Source organism: Anarhichas minor, unplaced genomic scaffold (assembly GCF_050575085.1).
Source record: "Anarhichas minor isolate MPS153535 unplaced genomic scaffold, ASM5057508v1 ptg000003l, whole genome shotgun sequence".
NCBI classification, from domain to species: domain Eukaryota; kingdom Metazoa; phylum Chordata; class Actinopteri; order Perciformes; family Anarhichadidae; genus Anarhichas; species Anarhichas minor.
In genome coordinates, this window is record NW_027466449.1 from 1,381,202 (window position 1) to 1,396,569 (window position 15,368).

The window sequence follows — 15,368 nt, forward strand, 5'->3', positions numbered from 1 at the left end:
CGCTATGTACATACTCACAGAACTGGAGTTACATCCAGGGAACTAGTTTTTTCGTGGATATTGCACGACTTCCACCACATTTCCATGATTTAAAGCAAACATGAACCCAAGGACTGGTTTCAGGAGTGAAGCACGATGATCAAACAGGAGGATACACACTCCCTAGTTACATTTTCTGTTTATTAAAGCGCTCTGAAAAAAAAAAAATGATTCATATTAGAAACAAACATACATAAATATAAAAGTCAAGAGTTACAAAAGTGAAAAGCACTTTGAGAGAGCGATGACGATGCTTCATAGAAAATAGAAGTAAAAGCCTTTTTCTTTTGCAGAACTGGGGTTCAGTGAGGCTCAACAGTTCAACACTGGAAACAAACCGCATCCTTTTCCATCATCGGTTTTGACACAGAGATTTCAAGTTGTCCTGGAAAGCATTTTGAATGTATAAGTATTTCACTGTTCTACAAATCCTTCTGATGTATTACAAGCTTTTGAAAAATTAGAGCCAGACTTATTGGTCGACAAAAATAATTAATTATAGCGCTTATTAATGTAAAAAAAGTATCAAATAGATTTATTTTCAGCAATGATGCATTGTAAACGGATTAATAAACATATTGACTTTACAAAATACATCTTCAAGCATCACAATATATACATATATACTCAGAGTTAAAGGAATGATTGCCTTTCAGAGCTTAGCTGGTCCACTTGAGTAACAGGTGACACCACGTCTTCCATCGGACACAATTTGCTGAGCCAATTTATAAATGTATATATATTAACATCTAGAAAAACATACGTGAAGAGATATGTACGGGAGGCCACACGTTTTCAGCAAAGACTACACAGTTGGCAGAGTTGTAGCAAACTGAAGAAAGTCTGAAAAACATAGACAGAACCTTTAGATCACCCACAGCCATCGGTCTATAAAACCTACAGAGTTCAGCTATGGCTTAAAAACAGACGTTAAAAAGACACTGAAGAAATGGGAACTGGAATGAATATCATCTTCCTGCATTCTTGACTACGTGACAGCGGAACAGAGATTATGCGACACCTACTAAAGAACCCAAATAGCCGATCAAGTGTCGTGTGCAGCCGACAGCAAAGACAGCAGTCAGCAAGTGGCTGCAATGGAAATGCACAAATCACACATCTGTGCGATCGCATCATCACAATGACGTAAACCTTGAAAAATGACTTTCATAAATTAATGATACCAGTGTTTAAGGCACAGTCTGTACATTTGGGTCACTATTGCCAAGTAGATGTACTGTAAATCTGCCCCCCCGCCCCCAAGATGCAAAAAAAAACAAAATGTGTAAGACATTATTTGTCATAAATTCATGATATTACATCAGTTTCTCCTGATTTGATTAACATAATTCAGGTAAGTTTGATTTAACAGATGTTTTAGAATATTTAAGAAAATCTGTAACCTCTACTGAAGTAGCTAACTTGTGGTTTATAAAGTAGTCGATGTGTCCCTGCCGTCCATCTGGTCTGTTTTGCAGAGTAAAAAGTGCCAAAGCAGACCATCGAGAGTAATGCAATAACTGCCATTCACAACCGACGTTCAGAGCTTTAGTGCAAGCCTTGCATTTCCTTCTGATTACTAGTAGAAACACCATCTCTTCAAACTGCTTTTTGATTTCAAAAGGCCAGTTTGTAAGGAACGCAGAAGGAAAACACAGAGACAATCCTGGACAAATAGTGGGACCAAACTCCATTCAGATCGTCACCATTTTAACGTGCTTACACATTAGAACATGACAGAATATCTTCTGGGGTATTCTACAGACTTATTAAAGGATATTAATAACTATGTAACGATAGAGTGGAGTCATGACTACCTGAGCAGAGAATCATTAATGCTGCATACCCCTAAAATAAAAACGCTGCTAGGTTACTTGTGTAACCCCGGTTCTCTGAGTAGCTCGATTAGGCAACAAGTGTCCAATATTGTGAAAAGAATACATTTCTTTATGAAAAGTTATTTCCATAGGATTTTTTTTATTCATTTAATTGTATCTCAAAATACCCATTTTCAAATGTTGCTTGTATATGTCTATCATTTTTTTAAATAAATTACACAAAAATGTCGTCATTCAAGAGTGGCGTTTTCACCAGTCTCCGCCTCCTCACCGTTCACCCAATAGACTGTAGATAAGCTTCCCTTCACTCTCCGCAGAGTTATGTAAATTAAGCTAGCAGCTGCCGTTAGCACTGGCTTTCCACTTTGATGAGTAATAATCCGAACCTACGAGAGAACCTAGAGGTGCGAGTGCTGCAGCTCGGTGTTTGATTCTAAATGACTTTGGCATCGTTGTTGCTCTAGCGTAGAGCGATGATTGGGCGCGCGTCTTCAGTGGGGTAACAAATTGTGACAAAATACAGCCGAACCCGGCAGATCAGGTCCGGCCCAATCGGGTTAGGGAAGAGACTCAAAACTCTACTCTAGCTAACGCGAGCTAGCGTCATAATTTGGTAGCTGTTGTAAGTAAAGCTTGTCGGGAGGATTTTGGGTGACAGGCTGAGGGATGACGAGGCTGTGACAACTCCAGTCTCACCAAGAGTGAAGACAGACTTTTGAAAAAGGGCCATATGAAATAAAAACTATGAAATAAATAAAACTGTTACTATAAAATAACTAAAATGATTAAATATAATTTTACAATAGTGATTTGAGGTTTTTGTCAATGTTCTGGGCAACGTTATTACGACAGGCGATTCTGAATGGAGTTTGGTGAGACCTATCCATTAAAGACAAAACGGCACAGAGCACAGTCGAGCTAAAACCAAGACTAAGGAGTCCTCGAGACTTTGAAGATGCACCCCCCCCCCGTGCCTTCAGAACTCCTCGTCCTCCGAGCTAAGGTAGTTCTGCTTCTTCCTCACATTCCAGTGCAAACACTGGGCCAGGCTCTCGAACCAGTCATTGACCGGGTCCCGGAAACAGATGGAGGGAACAGGGAAGCAGGAAGTGGTGATGGTAATACTAGAACAAGGATGGAAAAAAAGAAAAAGAACCAGGTTTTATGTCACAATCGCTGCAGGCCGAACAAGAAGGAGAAGTCCAGGTACGTGCAATCAATTGAACAAACAAAAGAGGAGGTGTTGACATCAGATACAGCAACGCAACTTCCTCCTGAAGCAAAACTGGGTATTTGTCTAAGTCTGCTTCGGTGACTCATAAACAATGGCAGAACCAGGAAGGTGTTCTCTGAATGAGTTACCTAAAGGAAAAACATGGATCTGAGGTGTGGTAAACTCCTCGGCTCACGCCTGTTAAGCGGGTTGATACGGTTACGTAACAAAGCCGGGCAGGGTTGAGGCAGCTGAGCGTTAAACTCGTTATCTAGTGCGGAGTCTCATTGTCTGAGGTGCGATGACCAGCTCGTTATGCGGACTAACCTGTCTCCGTGGCAGATCTCTTGTCTCTTTCTTCCGTCAAATGACACCCAGGCTGTGTTTCTTGCGTCACGTGACAGCATTATCTAACAAGTCAAGCAAAGGGTGCAGAAAAGTCACAGAAAAGACAAAGGTTGTTTTATTGTCCTCAATGCTCAATAAATATACTCTCTTTTTTTTAATCATCAAAATATATCTTTAAGTTCATGTAGTAGTTGTTGTAGTAGCACTTGCAGGTGATATCATATGCACCATATTTGGTAAAAGCCAGTGCAAAACAAACCACTTCCTAAAGTGACTCAAACAGTTGGTGTCGATACCTTGAGCTCCACCCCGGCGGGCACCACGATGGGTCTGAAGGAGAGCGAGTGAGGGCAGATGGGGGTGATCATGATGGCTGGCACGTTGGGATGGATCATGGAGGCTCCTGCTGCCACTGCATACGCTGTACTACCGGTGGGTGTAGATACTATCACACCTGAGGGGGACACAGAGACACAGAGTTATGGCACGATACCACGTCACGTAGGTTTAATATGGCACAAAAACAAATGTCTATGTAGAATAGAAATACACCTTAATCTCACACTTACACTCTAGACCAGAGACAAATATTGTCATTATAATTTTGATGAATAGATTTAATTCTTTCATCATACGGAGAAACTATGGACTGAATATCAAAAGTATACTCAATCACCTTTGCAATTAATCTAGTAATTGTTTTAGCACTAATTTAGAATTTATGCATCAACATTCCAACAGGAAGTGAACACTTGCAAAAACATATACAGTGTGTGTTTTTCCAACAATACTACTACAGGACATTCATTATACTTCTATATCACATTCTTAAAAAGGCTACATGTTGTAGTTGAGCTCCCACGTTGACAGTTTTCATCAGAACATGGAATTCGATGAGAGCGTGTGCAGAGCCTTATTCTTGTTTTATACATCAACCCACATGATGGATACATTTGTAAACTAATATACAAAATGAACCCACCATGTGAATGTGTTACATGCAGTTAGGATTGCAGATGAAATGTGTAATCATGAAGCTACATGAACCTCCTGCAACCTGCAGTTTCACTGTGCGAGCCAAAGAATTCAAATGCAACTGGTTTTATATGCTGCAATGTCAAGTAGTGTTTTTGTCTTTTGAATGAACGCAACGAAAACATGTTTAGAAGCTTCAGTATAAAATGCAATGCTTGCTGGAAGGTGAAGGAGAATAAAGGTTGCTCTATCTGCAGAGCGTGTTGTTTGGGCTGTCGGACCGGTTTCACTCAGAGAGCACGGCTCGCCACTCAGCTGGGGAACGCCACACAACAACTGATCTAATTCAGTTACACATTGTTAAATGGTGGTGGTATACGGCACACACTACACCGACCCCATGCAAGCGCTCAGATTTCGCGGCTGAACATCACTCACCGTCTCCCTGCACTGTGGTGATGAGGTGTCCATCCAGGAAGAGGTCGACGTTGGAGAGATACGAGGAGGGTCCTCTGTCCACCACCACCTCGTTCAGTACCTGAAACGCAGTCACAGGTTCACCAGTTTGTCGTAAACACCACCAGCACCTGATCTACACGCTCACGCTCTCGCTCATACTTGTGTTATTATCGAGTAGTAACCTCATACCTGCAGTCAGAGCTGCATTTCTTGTCATGGAGCTGACGACAGTGTTTACGTTTGTGGTTCTTTAACAACATGTTACCCGCCGAAAAGCATCGGGGGGAGAAGTCGAGTGAATCATTATATTGTAAGCACATGGCTTAGCTGGTTGGTCAGGTTTACAGTGCGGAGCGAGCTCCCCATTGGCTGCAGATATTACCTGATACTGCGCGGCTTTCCGGCTGCTTTCAATGTCCCCGTTAGTCAGGATGATGCAGTTTTCGTCAACTCTGGCCTTCTTCTCGCAGTTCTCCTTCAGCACCCGCACTTTCAAGCGACTTCGCAGGACGATGGCAGCATTACCTACAGTACACACCACATACAAATATATGAAGTGTCTTTTGTTTATGAAAACTGGAGCATGTGTGCTTTTGGCAAACAGAACAAGAGCTGTAGAAAGACAGAGGTTGGAGAACACTCACTACCTTCAATAATTTGGGTGACCTGAGACTGGTAGGTGTCAAATTTGAAGGGTGTCAGGAATCCCAGGGAGCCCAGGTGAAAGGCCATAACTGGTGGAACACTCTCCTATAAGTAAACAAAGGAAGGAGAGCACTGTAGTGTCATACCAGTAAATGTAAAGAGCACATGAAGGCTGTTTTTAGAGTGACAGGAGGAATGAGGCTGAATACCTGGAAGAGCGAAGACGCATAAAGCAAAGTTCCATCTCCACCAAGACAGATGATGAAGTCTATGCGATTGGAAATGTCATCAAGATCTGGGAAATATAAAGACAATAAGCCTTTTAATTATCTCATCTAAGCTCCTGACTGATATATATATATATATATATATATATATATATATATATATATATATATATATATATATATATATATATATATATATATATATATATATATATATATATATATATATATATATATATATATATATATATATATATATATATATATATATATATATATATTATAGTGTGCATACAGTCATAGCAAAGATGGCTGGTTTTCATACCGTCTCTGAAAGTGCAGAATTTCTTTGTAATGGCCCCAAAGTTTTCATCGTCTGAGATGGCTGGGTCCTCCAGAACTTTATTTTCCACATAAACAATCAAGTCTTTCACCTACAACAACACACACAAAACAAAAAAACAAGATTAGCAACTGACAGCAAGGACTTTGAAAGAAAGACAGCATCCCACAAAATGGTTTCCCATTGATCCATTAGCAGCTTCCCACCCTTAAACACTGACGTATCACTACCATATTAAACAGTGTAGGTGTACACATGGGGCATACCTGGGTGAGGAATATGCAGAGCTCTTTGAAAGGCTGAAGCAGACTGGCGTCTCGTATCTTCTTGATGACAAGGACACTTTTCGGTGGCTTGTTCCACGTCAGCCGTTGGCTGGCGGGGTCTTGAATGTGCCTGAACACACAAAGACACAACTTTGACCTCAGGAGGGGAAGACAGACTGAACGGGCACCCGCTACATCAGCAAAGACCCGAGCGCTGAACCCACAGACTGTGGCTGATGTAGGATCTGTTAATGAACCGAAGCGTCCTACTGTTCATCATAATCAGGACTGCTTTGTACAGCCCCCCCCCCCCCCCATCAAAGCGAGTCGGGGACATTATTGGCACAATGTTTCTAAAAGAAAACACTGTGAAATGGGCAAGTTTTGAAGATAAAAAGGAGGGTGAGAATATCTCTTCAAACCATCGGGCATTCTGAGTTGGCAAGCAAAGAGCCACGAGTTGTGAGGATGAACTCCAGAGGGATGAAACTAATAAAAACACACATGGAAATTTGATAAATAAAGCTGTAAATAGCCAAAGGATCCTAGTCTAGGATTTAACTAGACTAAATCCTAGACTTTGGTATTGTTAAACCTTAGATAACTGCTCTCGTACATATTACTGTACATATATAACTGTACTGTTAAAGAGTCAAATGTTCAGTGCTCGCAGGCACACATACCCAAACACACTCAATGCTGTACTTGTCAACCATTAGCTCCGCTTTACACGGCTTGTAAATTAGCGTCGGACTCGCACAACGACATTTTACGCCAATCACATGTGGAGAATTACAGTTTCAAGCAACGGTTAGAACAGGCTGTACCAATCAGTGGAGGTCACGGAGGTGAATCCTAACTAAACGATTTCATTATATCAGAAGCCATAAACATGACATTCAGCTTTAGTTCCGCTCCACACTCGGTCCCTCTGGTCACGAAGCGCTTCTACGCGGTTGGAGAGACAATTTGCAAAGTCAATGCTGCATTCATGTTTCGTGGGTTTTACTGTGAACACCAGCTGATGCCCTCACATTAGCCTTCTAATGGTGATTTACTGTACAGGTTGTTTTTTGTTTGGCTGGGATATCTCTACTCGGGGCGAACAGGTTTCAGCAGAATGTCAACAACAGCCGCACATGTGGAAACAGACTCTACCGCTGTACTTAAAATGCTCAGACAGCATTCTCAGTAATCCTGCAGGTTCCCCTTCAGTCCTAACAAATAACACGAGAAAGCAGAATCGACTCAAACCGTCAAATCAAAAACAAGATTAAAAAAACACCACTAACTACAGCCTTATTGTAATTGTCACAGATTACTCACCAGGCAGTAAATACGAGTGAGACAGGCTGCACAGGTTATTGTGTGAACTCCCTCGCGGCTTTTAAAAAAAAAGCACCACAGGTGGAGACAAACGTACGAATGCAATAAACCACTTCCTAATTTAAGTGAGCCTGATTGAGACTAAATGAAAGCTGTGCCGGCCTGTTTTCCAACACAAACACAGGAAAACAAAAGCAATACTTCATTAGCATTTGAAGCGGTGATCTATTCATAGCGGCTTCTCCTCTGTCCACCTCAAAGCATCCACACCCTGACCTCCCTCTCTGTCCTAAACACAGGGCCATGCCGTTGTTAACAGCCAGCCTGTGATAACACGCAAACATCGACACTTCTGAAGCGTTACAACCACCGCTCGACAGGGTACAGTTGAACCTTGATATGGCATATCAGCCTCCAAAAGGCCGCATCAGCCCAACCCTGGACTTCCAAGACAAATATTCATTCATTCAAGCCAAAGCCTAAACTAGTTCCCTGCTTTTTCTGAACCACTGGAGCGTGACATCAGTTTTAGCACACAGGCAGTGCAGCGCTCTGATCATCTGGTTTGGCAACACATTAAACATATCCTCTGTGTTGAGAAAGAGACATGGGGGGGAACTTGCTCTCACCACTTCCACACTTTGTTCTCGCCGAGGTTGCCGGGAGTGTCCTGCGGTACGCACTGGTTGAACTTCATGGCTGTACACATGTAACAAAGGATGCCGCTTCAAGGGTTTCAGCTGGAGAACGGGACGCTGTCCTGGTGGCCCGCGCTGACGGAACGGCTCATTCTACCTCCAATGACTTCCTCGATTGCCACACATAGTGAAGCGGCGTGGAGCAACCGCGTCAGTTCGCTTCTCGCGGTCAAGCTGCGGATCAGCCAGCGGCAGTCTGAGAGGCCGAGCGAGGAGAGTCTCTCTCCATGCGCGTGTGGTCGAGGCTCCGGGATCGGCTAACAAGCCCTCGGGATGGATCCACTGGGGCTATTTCTGTCCCAGCGAGGACTTAACTCTAAACCGTCCTGGTGCATTCTGCTGCTGAGTTAAGGCTCTCGCTCATCTTAAAATTGACTTTATCTCGGCTCAGCCCACTCGGCTGTGCTGAACACGCCCAGTTCAGGGAAAGACTTTCCTGATAGGACGGGTGTGAGTTACTGACACGCAACAAAGCTGTTCCTGAAACTAGTATATCCACTGTGGTGACAAGTACTATGACCACAATTAGTCTTCTGTATTTATAGAATGAATTACTTAATTACTTAAATGATCTAAAATGACGTAGGATGATAGGTGCTATGTATGAAATAAACACTGTACTACTGGATAAGATATATCAAGTTAGGGTTTACATTTCAACATATTTTTAAAAAGAAAGAAAAATAAAGCTTGATGTCCAGTTAATTAATGGGAAAAAACGTCAAAATTAAAGTAGCAATAATTAGAAATAAACTGATTATTTGCTTCCTTGAGAAAAAGTAAATGTTTTATTTTATGACCCATTTCCAAGAAAAGACAACACTGCCTGACGACCTGCGGGAAGAGGAAGTGGTTATCGACAGGCTCCGTTATTATGCAATGAACGCGGTATGTGTGCAGTCTGTTGGCACAGTGTTTGTTTATAAAGGGGGGGGGGCAAGCACATCCTCAAACTCTGCCCTCATTTTAACCCCAGCTACATGACTGTCACAGTCACAGAATCTGCCCAAAGTCAGACAGACATATCAACACCTAGCAAACTACCCAGAACCCCCCTGTTGTAGTTCACGCTATAGTAGGCGTCTCCAGGAACACATTTCGCCATGATTACACACACACACACACACCCACAAACACGGTGAAAACAATGAGGTCCTGACATAGCGTCCTGACAAAGAGGCTCGGGAATCGACTGGTTTTGCTACTTTTAACCCCTCCCGCAGCTTTGAAGAAGCTAATCCTTCAATTACTGCTGCTGCCCAAAACAAACAGTTGCCGGGAGCAACCTAATGTGGCCAAAGGGAGTCAAGAGGCCAACAGTCTGACAAAGCTCTGACGGGTAAATACATCACGAGTCCATCCTAAGTCTGCCGACTCATTACGTGGACTTATGAAAGTTTAACACGTTATTATGAACACCTGCTGCTAGCTACAACGCAATCCAAATGTCATAGCTCTGCAACAGCTTGATAATGCCGAATTCACTGTAAAGTGTACAATATTTGATGCATTAGTACTGCCATAAAGCACGTCCTTGGTTTCAATACTTCATATAGAGCAGTGAAACAAGCAGATAAAGAACACGTAACATACGGCGCGGAATGTTTGGAGTTTAGCTAACTCTGAAGTTACACAAGAGGATATTAAGACATTTAAGTGCAAGACTGGGCTCATGAGGTTACAAGCTTCTCATAAACAACAAGTTTAGGAGAAGTACACAGTACCTTATAGACCAGTGTGATATATAATCATAATAATAATAATAATAATAATAATAATAATGGGAGAATGGCTTTTCATAATTTAAGTAAGTCACTTGGCCTCAATGACGCTCAGAAGCTCGGTCTGTTTGTAAAAGTACAGATTTTTTGTCCACTTCAAGACAAAAGTAAACATGAAGTGCGTGTCTGACGTCTGAGTCTTTATATTTCCATGTCCTGTATATTTTGGATAAGCCGTCTGATGAGCCGTCATGAAGAGATGAACAAACCATTAATTGACAGGCAGCTTGTTTCACAGCGTCTGCTGGCAATCAGCTGCACTGGCACTGTGTTGTTATATGTTAAATATATTGTATTTTTAACAAGAGCTGTTGGAATATAAGTTTTTTTTAAACTTATTCATGTAGTATGGGGAGTTCAGTTCAGACTCAACTTTTTCCAAAAAAAGTCAGAGAGAGCAAATTGTTGTAGTTAAAATGGTGGAGTCATGACGGTTTTGCCTCAACAAGATCTTAAAGCAACAGCAAAGTGGCTTTCTTCAGTTTTGGGTGCAACATGGACTAAACTGACACTCCGATGCAAAGTTTGTCACAACCTGGCTCCTAGGCTATGACAAATACGACAAAGACACAACAGATGATGGTTACGTAAAGTATTTATTTTAACCAAATAAAGAAATAGTTAACTTTGTGAAGTGTGTCAGTCAGTAACATCAGTAACGTCAACGTGGATGCGTGTGTGATAAAGTGTGTGTAATGTCAGCAAAACTAAACATAACCGGCAGCAAATGGCAGCAATCACGCCACGTATACCAGAGAGACAAGCCGCGCACCCAGAGCAACGCTGGAGTAGGGCTTTATGCTCAAGGACCAGGTGCTCCGCATCAGTCAATCAGCCACGACTGCTGTTAGAGGCAGGGCCGTCACAAGTTGTACACTGACTCGTAACTTCAGAAAAACAAGCACAAACACTCCTTGTGATGCGGAGAGCGTTTGCTCTGTGCGACTTACATCACTGTGTGTGGATTCTGCAGCATGCATGCCTTCGGGCCAAATGTGGTCACAGGGCTTGGTCCATGAAGCGACTGAGGCCTTCTAGAAGAGAGGACGACACAGGCAAACATTCGGGTTTAAGAAACAAGACGCTGCCGGTAAAGTATGCAAACATCTGTACAATTCGTTAAAGAAAAGAAAAAACACACTGGCTTTAAAGGGCATGCTGTTTTTCAAACAGTAAAAAGAAGTACAACATGTTTGAGTTTGTTTCAGTTGTGATATTTGAGATAAGTGTGACATTCCCATCCTTTGGAGAACAGTGCATGCTGCTGATGGATGTCTCTAAAACTCCTACATGTCTAAATGCCTCTTCATGCAAGATTTCTAATCAAATAAATTCCACTTTCATTTCCTCGTTTACAGAAAAAAAGAGAAGTGAAGCCGCAGTGACAGTCAGACATTTAGAGAAAGGGTGTGAGCGCGAGGATTTCCCAAATTGAATGCATCGTCAGCAGATATGAGGTTATTTCTTACCCTGTGGGTCACACAGTGGCAACCAACTACTCCACCCCAATGTATTACATAAGGTTAAAAACATGTTGCCTGTGACCTTTGGTGCTGAACAATGGGGCCCGGTGGTAAATGGTAATCATGTATTGTGAAACGTCTGAAAAACAAACACTTCTATCACTCCTCCCTGCACCACAAATGCTGCATCAGTGACCAGCAGTTTTAATAACCATTAACATTAAACACAAGGCCTGTTGCAAATATTACATAATCACCTGATCGCGATAATTTCAGCCGATCACTTTGCTGAACCGGCGAATTCCACAATCAAGGGAATTCAAAAGGCAATATTACAAATGTGGCAACCAATAGAAAAGGAGCTCCAATGGGGAAATAAAGTGTCTACCTGAGCACAATGTCCAATTGTCTTCCAATGTCAGCGGAAAAAACAAAGAGAGAGAGCTTGACTGACTGCTGCTGTTTGACAGGTTCTTTAATTTTAGCTCAAGATGATGACAGACGACATCTCTCTTGATTAATAGCCAAAAGTCTCCCCTACAGCTCTGGGGAAAGTTATGCTGCAGCTATCACTTGCATCCAGGTTATTTTTGCTAGAAGAGTAGCGTCAGAACAGCTCAGTGCGTAGTGCAAGCGTAGCGAGTGCGCGGTGGAGCGAGAGAAAGACAGAGGGACGGCTGGAAAATGTTTTGCTAAAACAATAGGATTGCATCGGGGGGGGGGGTGAAAGGTCAGTGACACTGAGCCGTGACGATGGCCTCCCGACTACAGACGCCTTCACGCTTCTCCACCTCGCTCAGCCAACAAATCCTCTTAGCAGTCTGATTCTGTGAATTCCCCATCTGCTGTTTACTGGTTCTTTAAGCTGCATTCATCAATATTGTCATATCAACACTGACTGAAATGAATGTGTGTCACAGCTCTCTGGAGTTTTGAGCCTCTTTTAGCCCTTTGTTTTTTATTTTTTAAATTAAGTCAGGAGGCCAGAAACAGGAAGGGATGATAATGCTGCTCCGTTTGCTGAGTCCTCCTGCCTGTTAGTGGACCAAATGGTTTCAATGCAGCTTTAAAGTTCCCATGAAACAGCCTCCACATATTTACAGGTTTCCTGTAAAAAAACTGTCAGCTTAGGAGTTGGACTTGACGCGAATATTGATTACACGCTCATCAACAAAAAGGACAAATAAGTCCAGACACTGACACTGCAATTACCGATTAATCTAAGGATCATTTTTTCCATTGATCAATAAATAGTGGCAAAAGGAATCAGAGTCCAGGATGGCGTCTTAAAATGTGTTTTATGTGATCCGCTTGTCTTAATAATCTCGCATTTTATTTCAGGCTTTTAACCTAAAATTAGATTCGGATCCGTAGCACCTTTCAGCCAAGACAACCCACTTCCCTCATGTTTGGTATTCATGAGTCACTGCTCAAAGTAGCTCTAGCAAATTCATCACCTCCCTATTACAAAAGCCAAACAGCCATTTGTTTACATAAATCCATCACAACGACCTTTATGCCAAGTGTCATGAACATTACAAGAGTCATTGCCAAATTAGGATGAACTCAATAAAGCGGGGAGTGCGTTTCAACATCTTGGACAAGTGTTTCCTCCGAGTCATATTTAATTTCCCGGAAAAATCCTGGTTGGTACTTTAAGGACATGTTTGGAAAGCCCAATGTCTTTTCCCTCTTTCTTGTAAGTCATCACTTGACAAAACATAAAAAAACGAAGCCCTGGCAACAGCCACAGGTTATTGTGTTGTTGCAATGTGCTCAACACAAGCCACACCTAGGAAAGTTGTTTCAGGTTGAAAGTGTGTACTTATGTAGCCTTTGCTTCTTAATTGCTACTCACTCAAGTGAGAGTATGCGAAACTGACATACAAAGATCATAAACAACAATACCAAAATGTAGCTGCATCAAATCCAGGCATGGCTGCTCAAAGCTTAGTTCAGACAAGGCCAGTGAGACACTGACTGCTGGTTCCACACGCGTGAAGCGTGACTGACTGCAATCGGCTGACAACAACTAACATGGGCTGTACACAAACTACACCGTGGGTTGCATGAGAGCGAGGATATACAATGAGGCTGTGAAGGTGCAGTCAGCATGATGACGTGCTCTAGTTACATTTATTTACTTGATAGCAGCTGCCTTTTTTTTAAGACACGTAAAAGCTTCAAGACTGGTATTTAATGACATTCTATATTGTAGAACAAACCGTAACAATCTCTTAAGCTTGTATTAACCAGAAACCTTATTTCAGGCCTCTAGCCAAAAACCCATTAAAAACAAGAACATTGACTTTAAGAGGTAACCAGAAATACTAGAACAGTCTGGTAAGTTCAGAAAATGACATCACTTCAGTGTAATGCAGGCAGCCTGTAAAACCAGGTAAAGACAACCCATGCCCATATCACATAATGTGTGGGCCCCGTGGTCAACACCCACCTGTAGTCGGAGGAGCAGCCGGCGGAGGAGGTGCTCAGGCTGCGGGTCTTCCTACTGCGTCGAGCCAAGCTGCGTCCGGCGACCTCCCCCCCATCACAGGTGGAGCAGCAGTGCGGGGCAGCTTCCACTCGCACCTCCTCTCCACCGTCCATCTCTGACAGCCAGGCTGCAACTAACCTGACGAGGCACGTCAAGTATTAATGAAGCTCGAGTCAAATCACTTCCGGTCAGCTCAACTTGTGTAACTCGAAATAAAGTTGTAACGTTACCCAATTTCTTTTTTTTTTAGCAGAGAAACTCTAAAGTTGTGCAAGTCAAGTGGCAGCACAATAGCAGAGATTATGAAGTCAGTTGAGTAATGAGGTTTTGCCGAGTTCCGTCATGTGAGGTTACCGTTGGCTAACCAGCTGGATAAATAGGTTAGCTAACGTAGCTGTAACTTAGCTACATACAGGTTAATAATTATTAAGCGGCTGCGTAAGGCAAGCAGTCTCGTTGTCACTAAAGCTAGTTTAGCTAACGGTTAACGTTAGCCTACTAAGTTAGTAATATCCCAAATGTCGAATGGTTTATCAACGCTCGGTACGACAAGACCTCCACTACCACATTCATGACTGTTAAGCGGATGAATGGTGACGGGTCCAGATGGCAGAAGATTCAACAGTGAGCCAACTAATCTAGTGTTAAGCTAGTTAGCGAGCTAAGCTAGCAGTTGGGCATGCTCAACACAAAGCGTGATGTCGTTCACTTCTGTTGCAAACAATACCTTTCACCCACAGCGTTACAGGGGACGACACAAATTAGGAGCGCAGCAAACTGCCGTTGGATCAAAGCCTCGCCATTATTTCATTCGAAAACACTGCTACACCATCTTACTCTGCAAGAGACCTGTCAACAGTCAGCTCATCGCTTCCTGATACGGGCCGACCAATCACAGGCTCTCTCCTCGCCGACGTCATGTTGGACGACTTCTCCAGACCGACCGAAGGGTCAGGATGACCAGTATATATAACTTTATGATTGTATCAGAGGGAACTAAATAACGATGTAATTACATTATGACAAAGAAGTATAATTTCACAGGCTTAATTAGTGAGCTTGGAAAGCACTTGAATTCACTATATTGTTTGTACGGTCATCGTGTTATAACGATTATTATTATTTTATGATATAACGAATAGAGATGTTTCTCTTGTGCTTTCATGTATTTAAATGCCTATACATTACTCAATTGTTAATTTATAACTCTACATTTAAAATGAAGGAAAGCTAATTGAGTCCCTTCTATATAT

The 15,368-nt window shown here is 42.4% G+C and overlaps 1 protein-coding gene across 6 annotated transcripts; it reads right to left on the reverse strand.

The window, feature by feature from the left end:
- Positions 1–161: 161 nt before the first annotated feature.
- Positions 162–15,035, reverse strand: nadka (NAD kinase a). 6 transcript variants are annotated; one of them, XM_076093059.1, is made up of 12 exons: positions 14,953–15,035; positions 14,077–14,253; positions 11,109–11,192; positions 6,354–6,483; positions 6,070–6,178; positions 5,727–5,812; positions 5,520–5,622; positions 5,255–5,397; positions 4,852–4,951; positions 3,735–3,892; positions 3,418–3,500; positions 162–3,001 (listed from the first exon to the last, which is right to left on the reverse strand). In XM_076093059.1, exons 1-12 carry the CDS (start codon positions 15,033–15,035, stop codon positions 2,854–2,856), a joined length of 1,404 nt encoding a protein of 467 aa, XP_075949174.1. In that variant the 3' UTR covers positions 162–2,853. The 6 variants fall into 6 exon arrangements, with proteins under 6 accessions (XP_075949174.1, XP_075949203.1, XP_075949184.1 ...); XM_076093088.1 differs by having other exon boundaries at positions 11,109–11,189; positions 14,843–14,981; XM_076093069.1 differs by having other exon boundaries at positions 14,843–14,981.
- Positions 15,036–15,368: the final 333 nt, after the last annotated feature.

Coding starts and splice junctions, on each gene's coding strand:
- nadka (XM_076093059.1), bottom strand. CDS start 15,035: ATGACGTCGGCGAGGAGAGAGCCTGTGATTGGTCGGCCCGTATCAGGA. Junction 14,254..14,952: donor GTTGACAGGTCTCTTGCAGA/GTAAGATGGTGT, acceptor GTGCCTCGTCAG/GTTAGTTGCAGCCTGGCTGT. Junction 11,193..14,076: donor GGCTGCTCCTCCGACTACAG/GTGGGTGTTGAC, acceptor CCTCTCTTCTAG/AAGGCCTCAGTCGCTTCATG.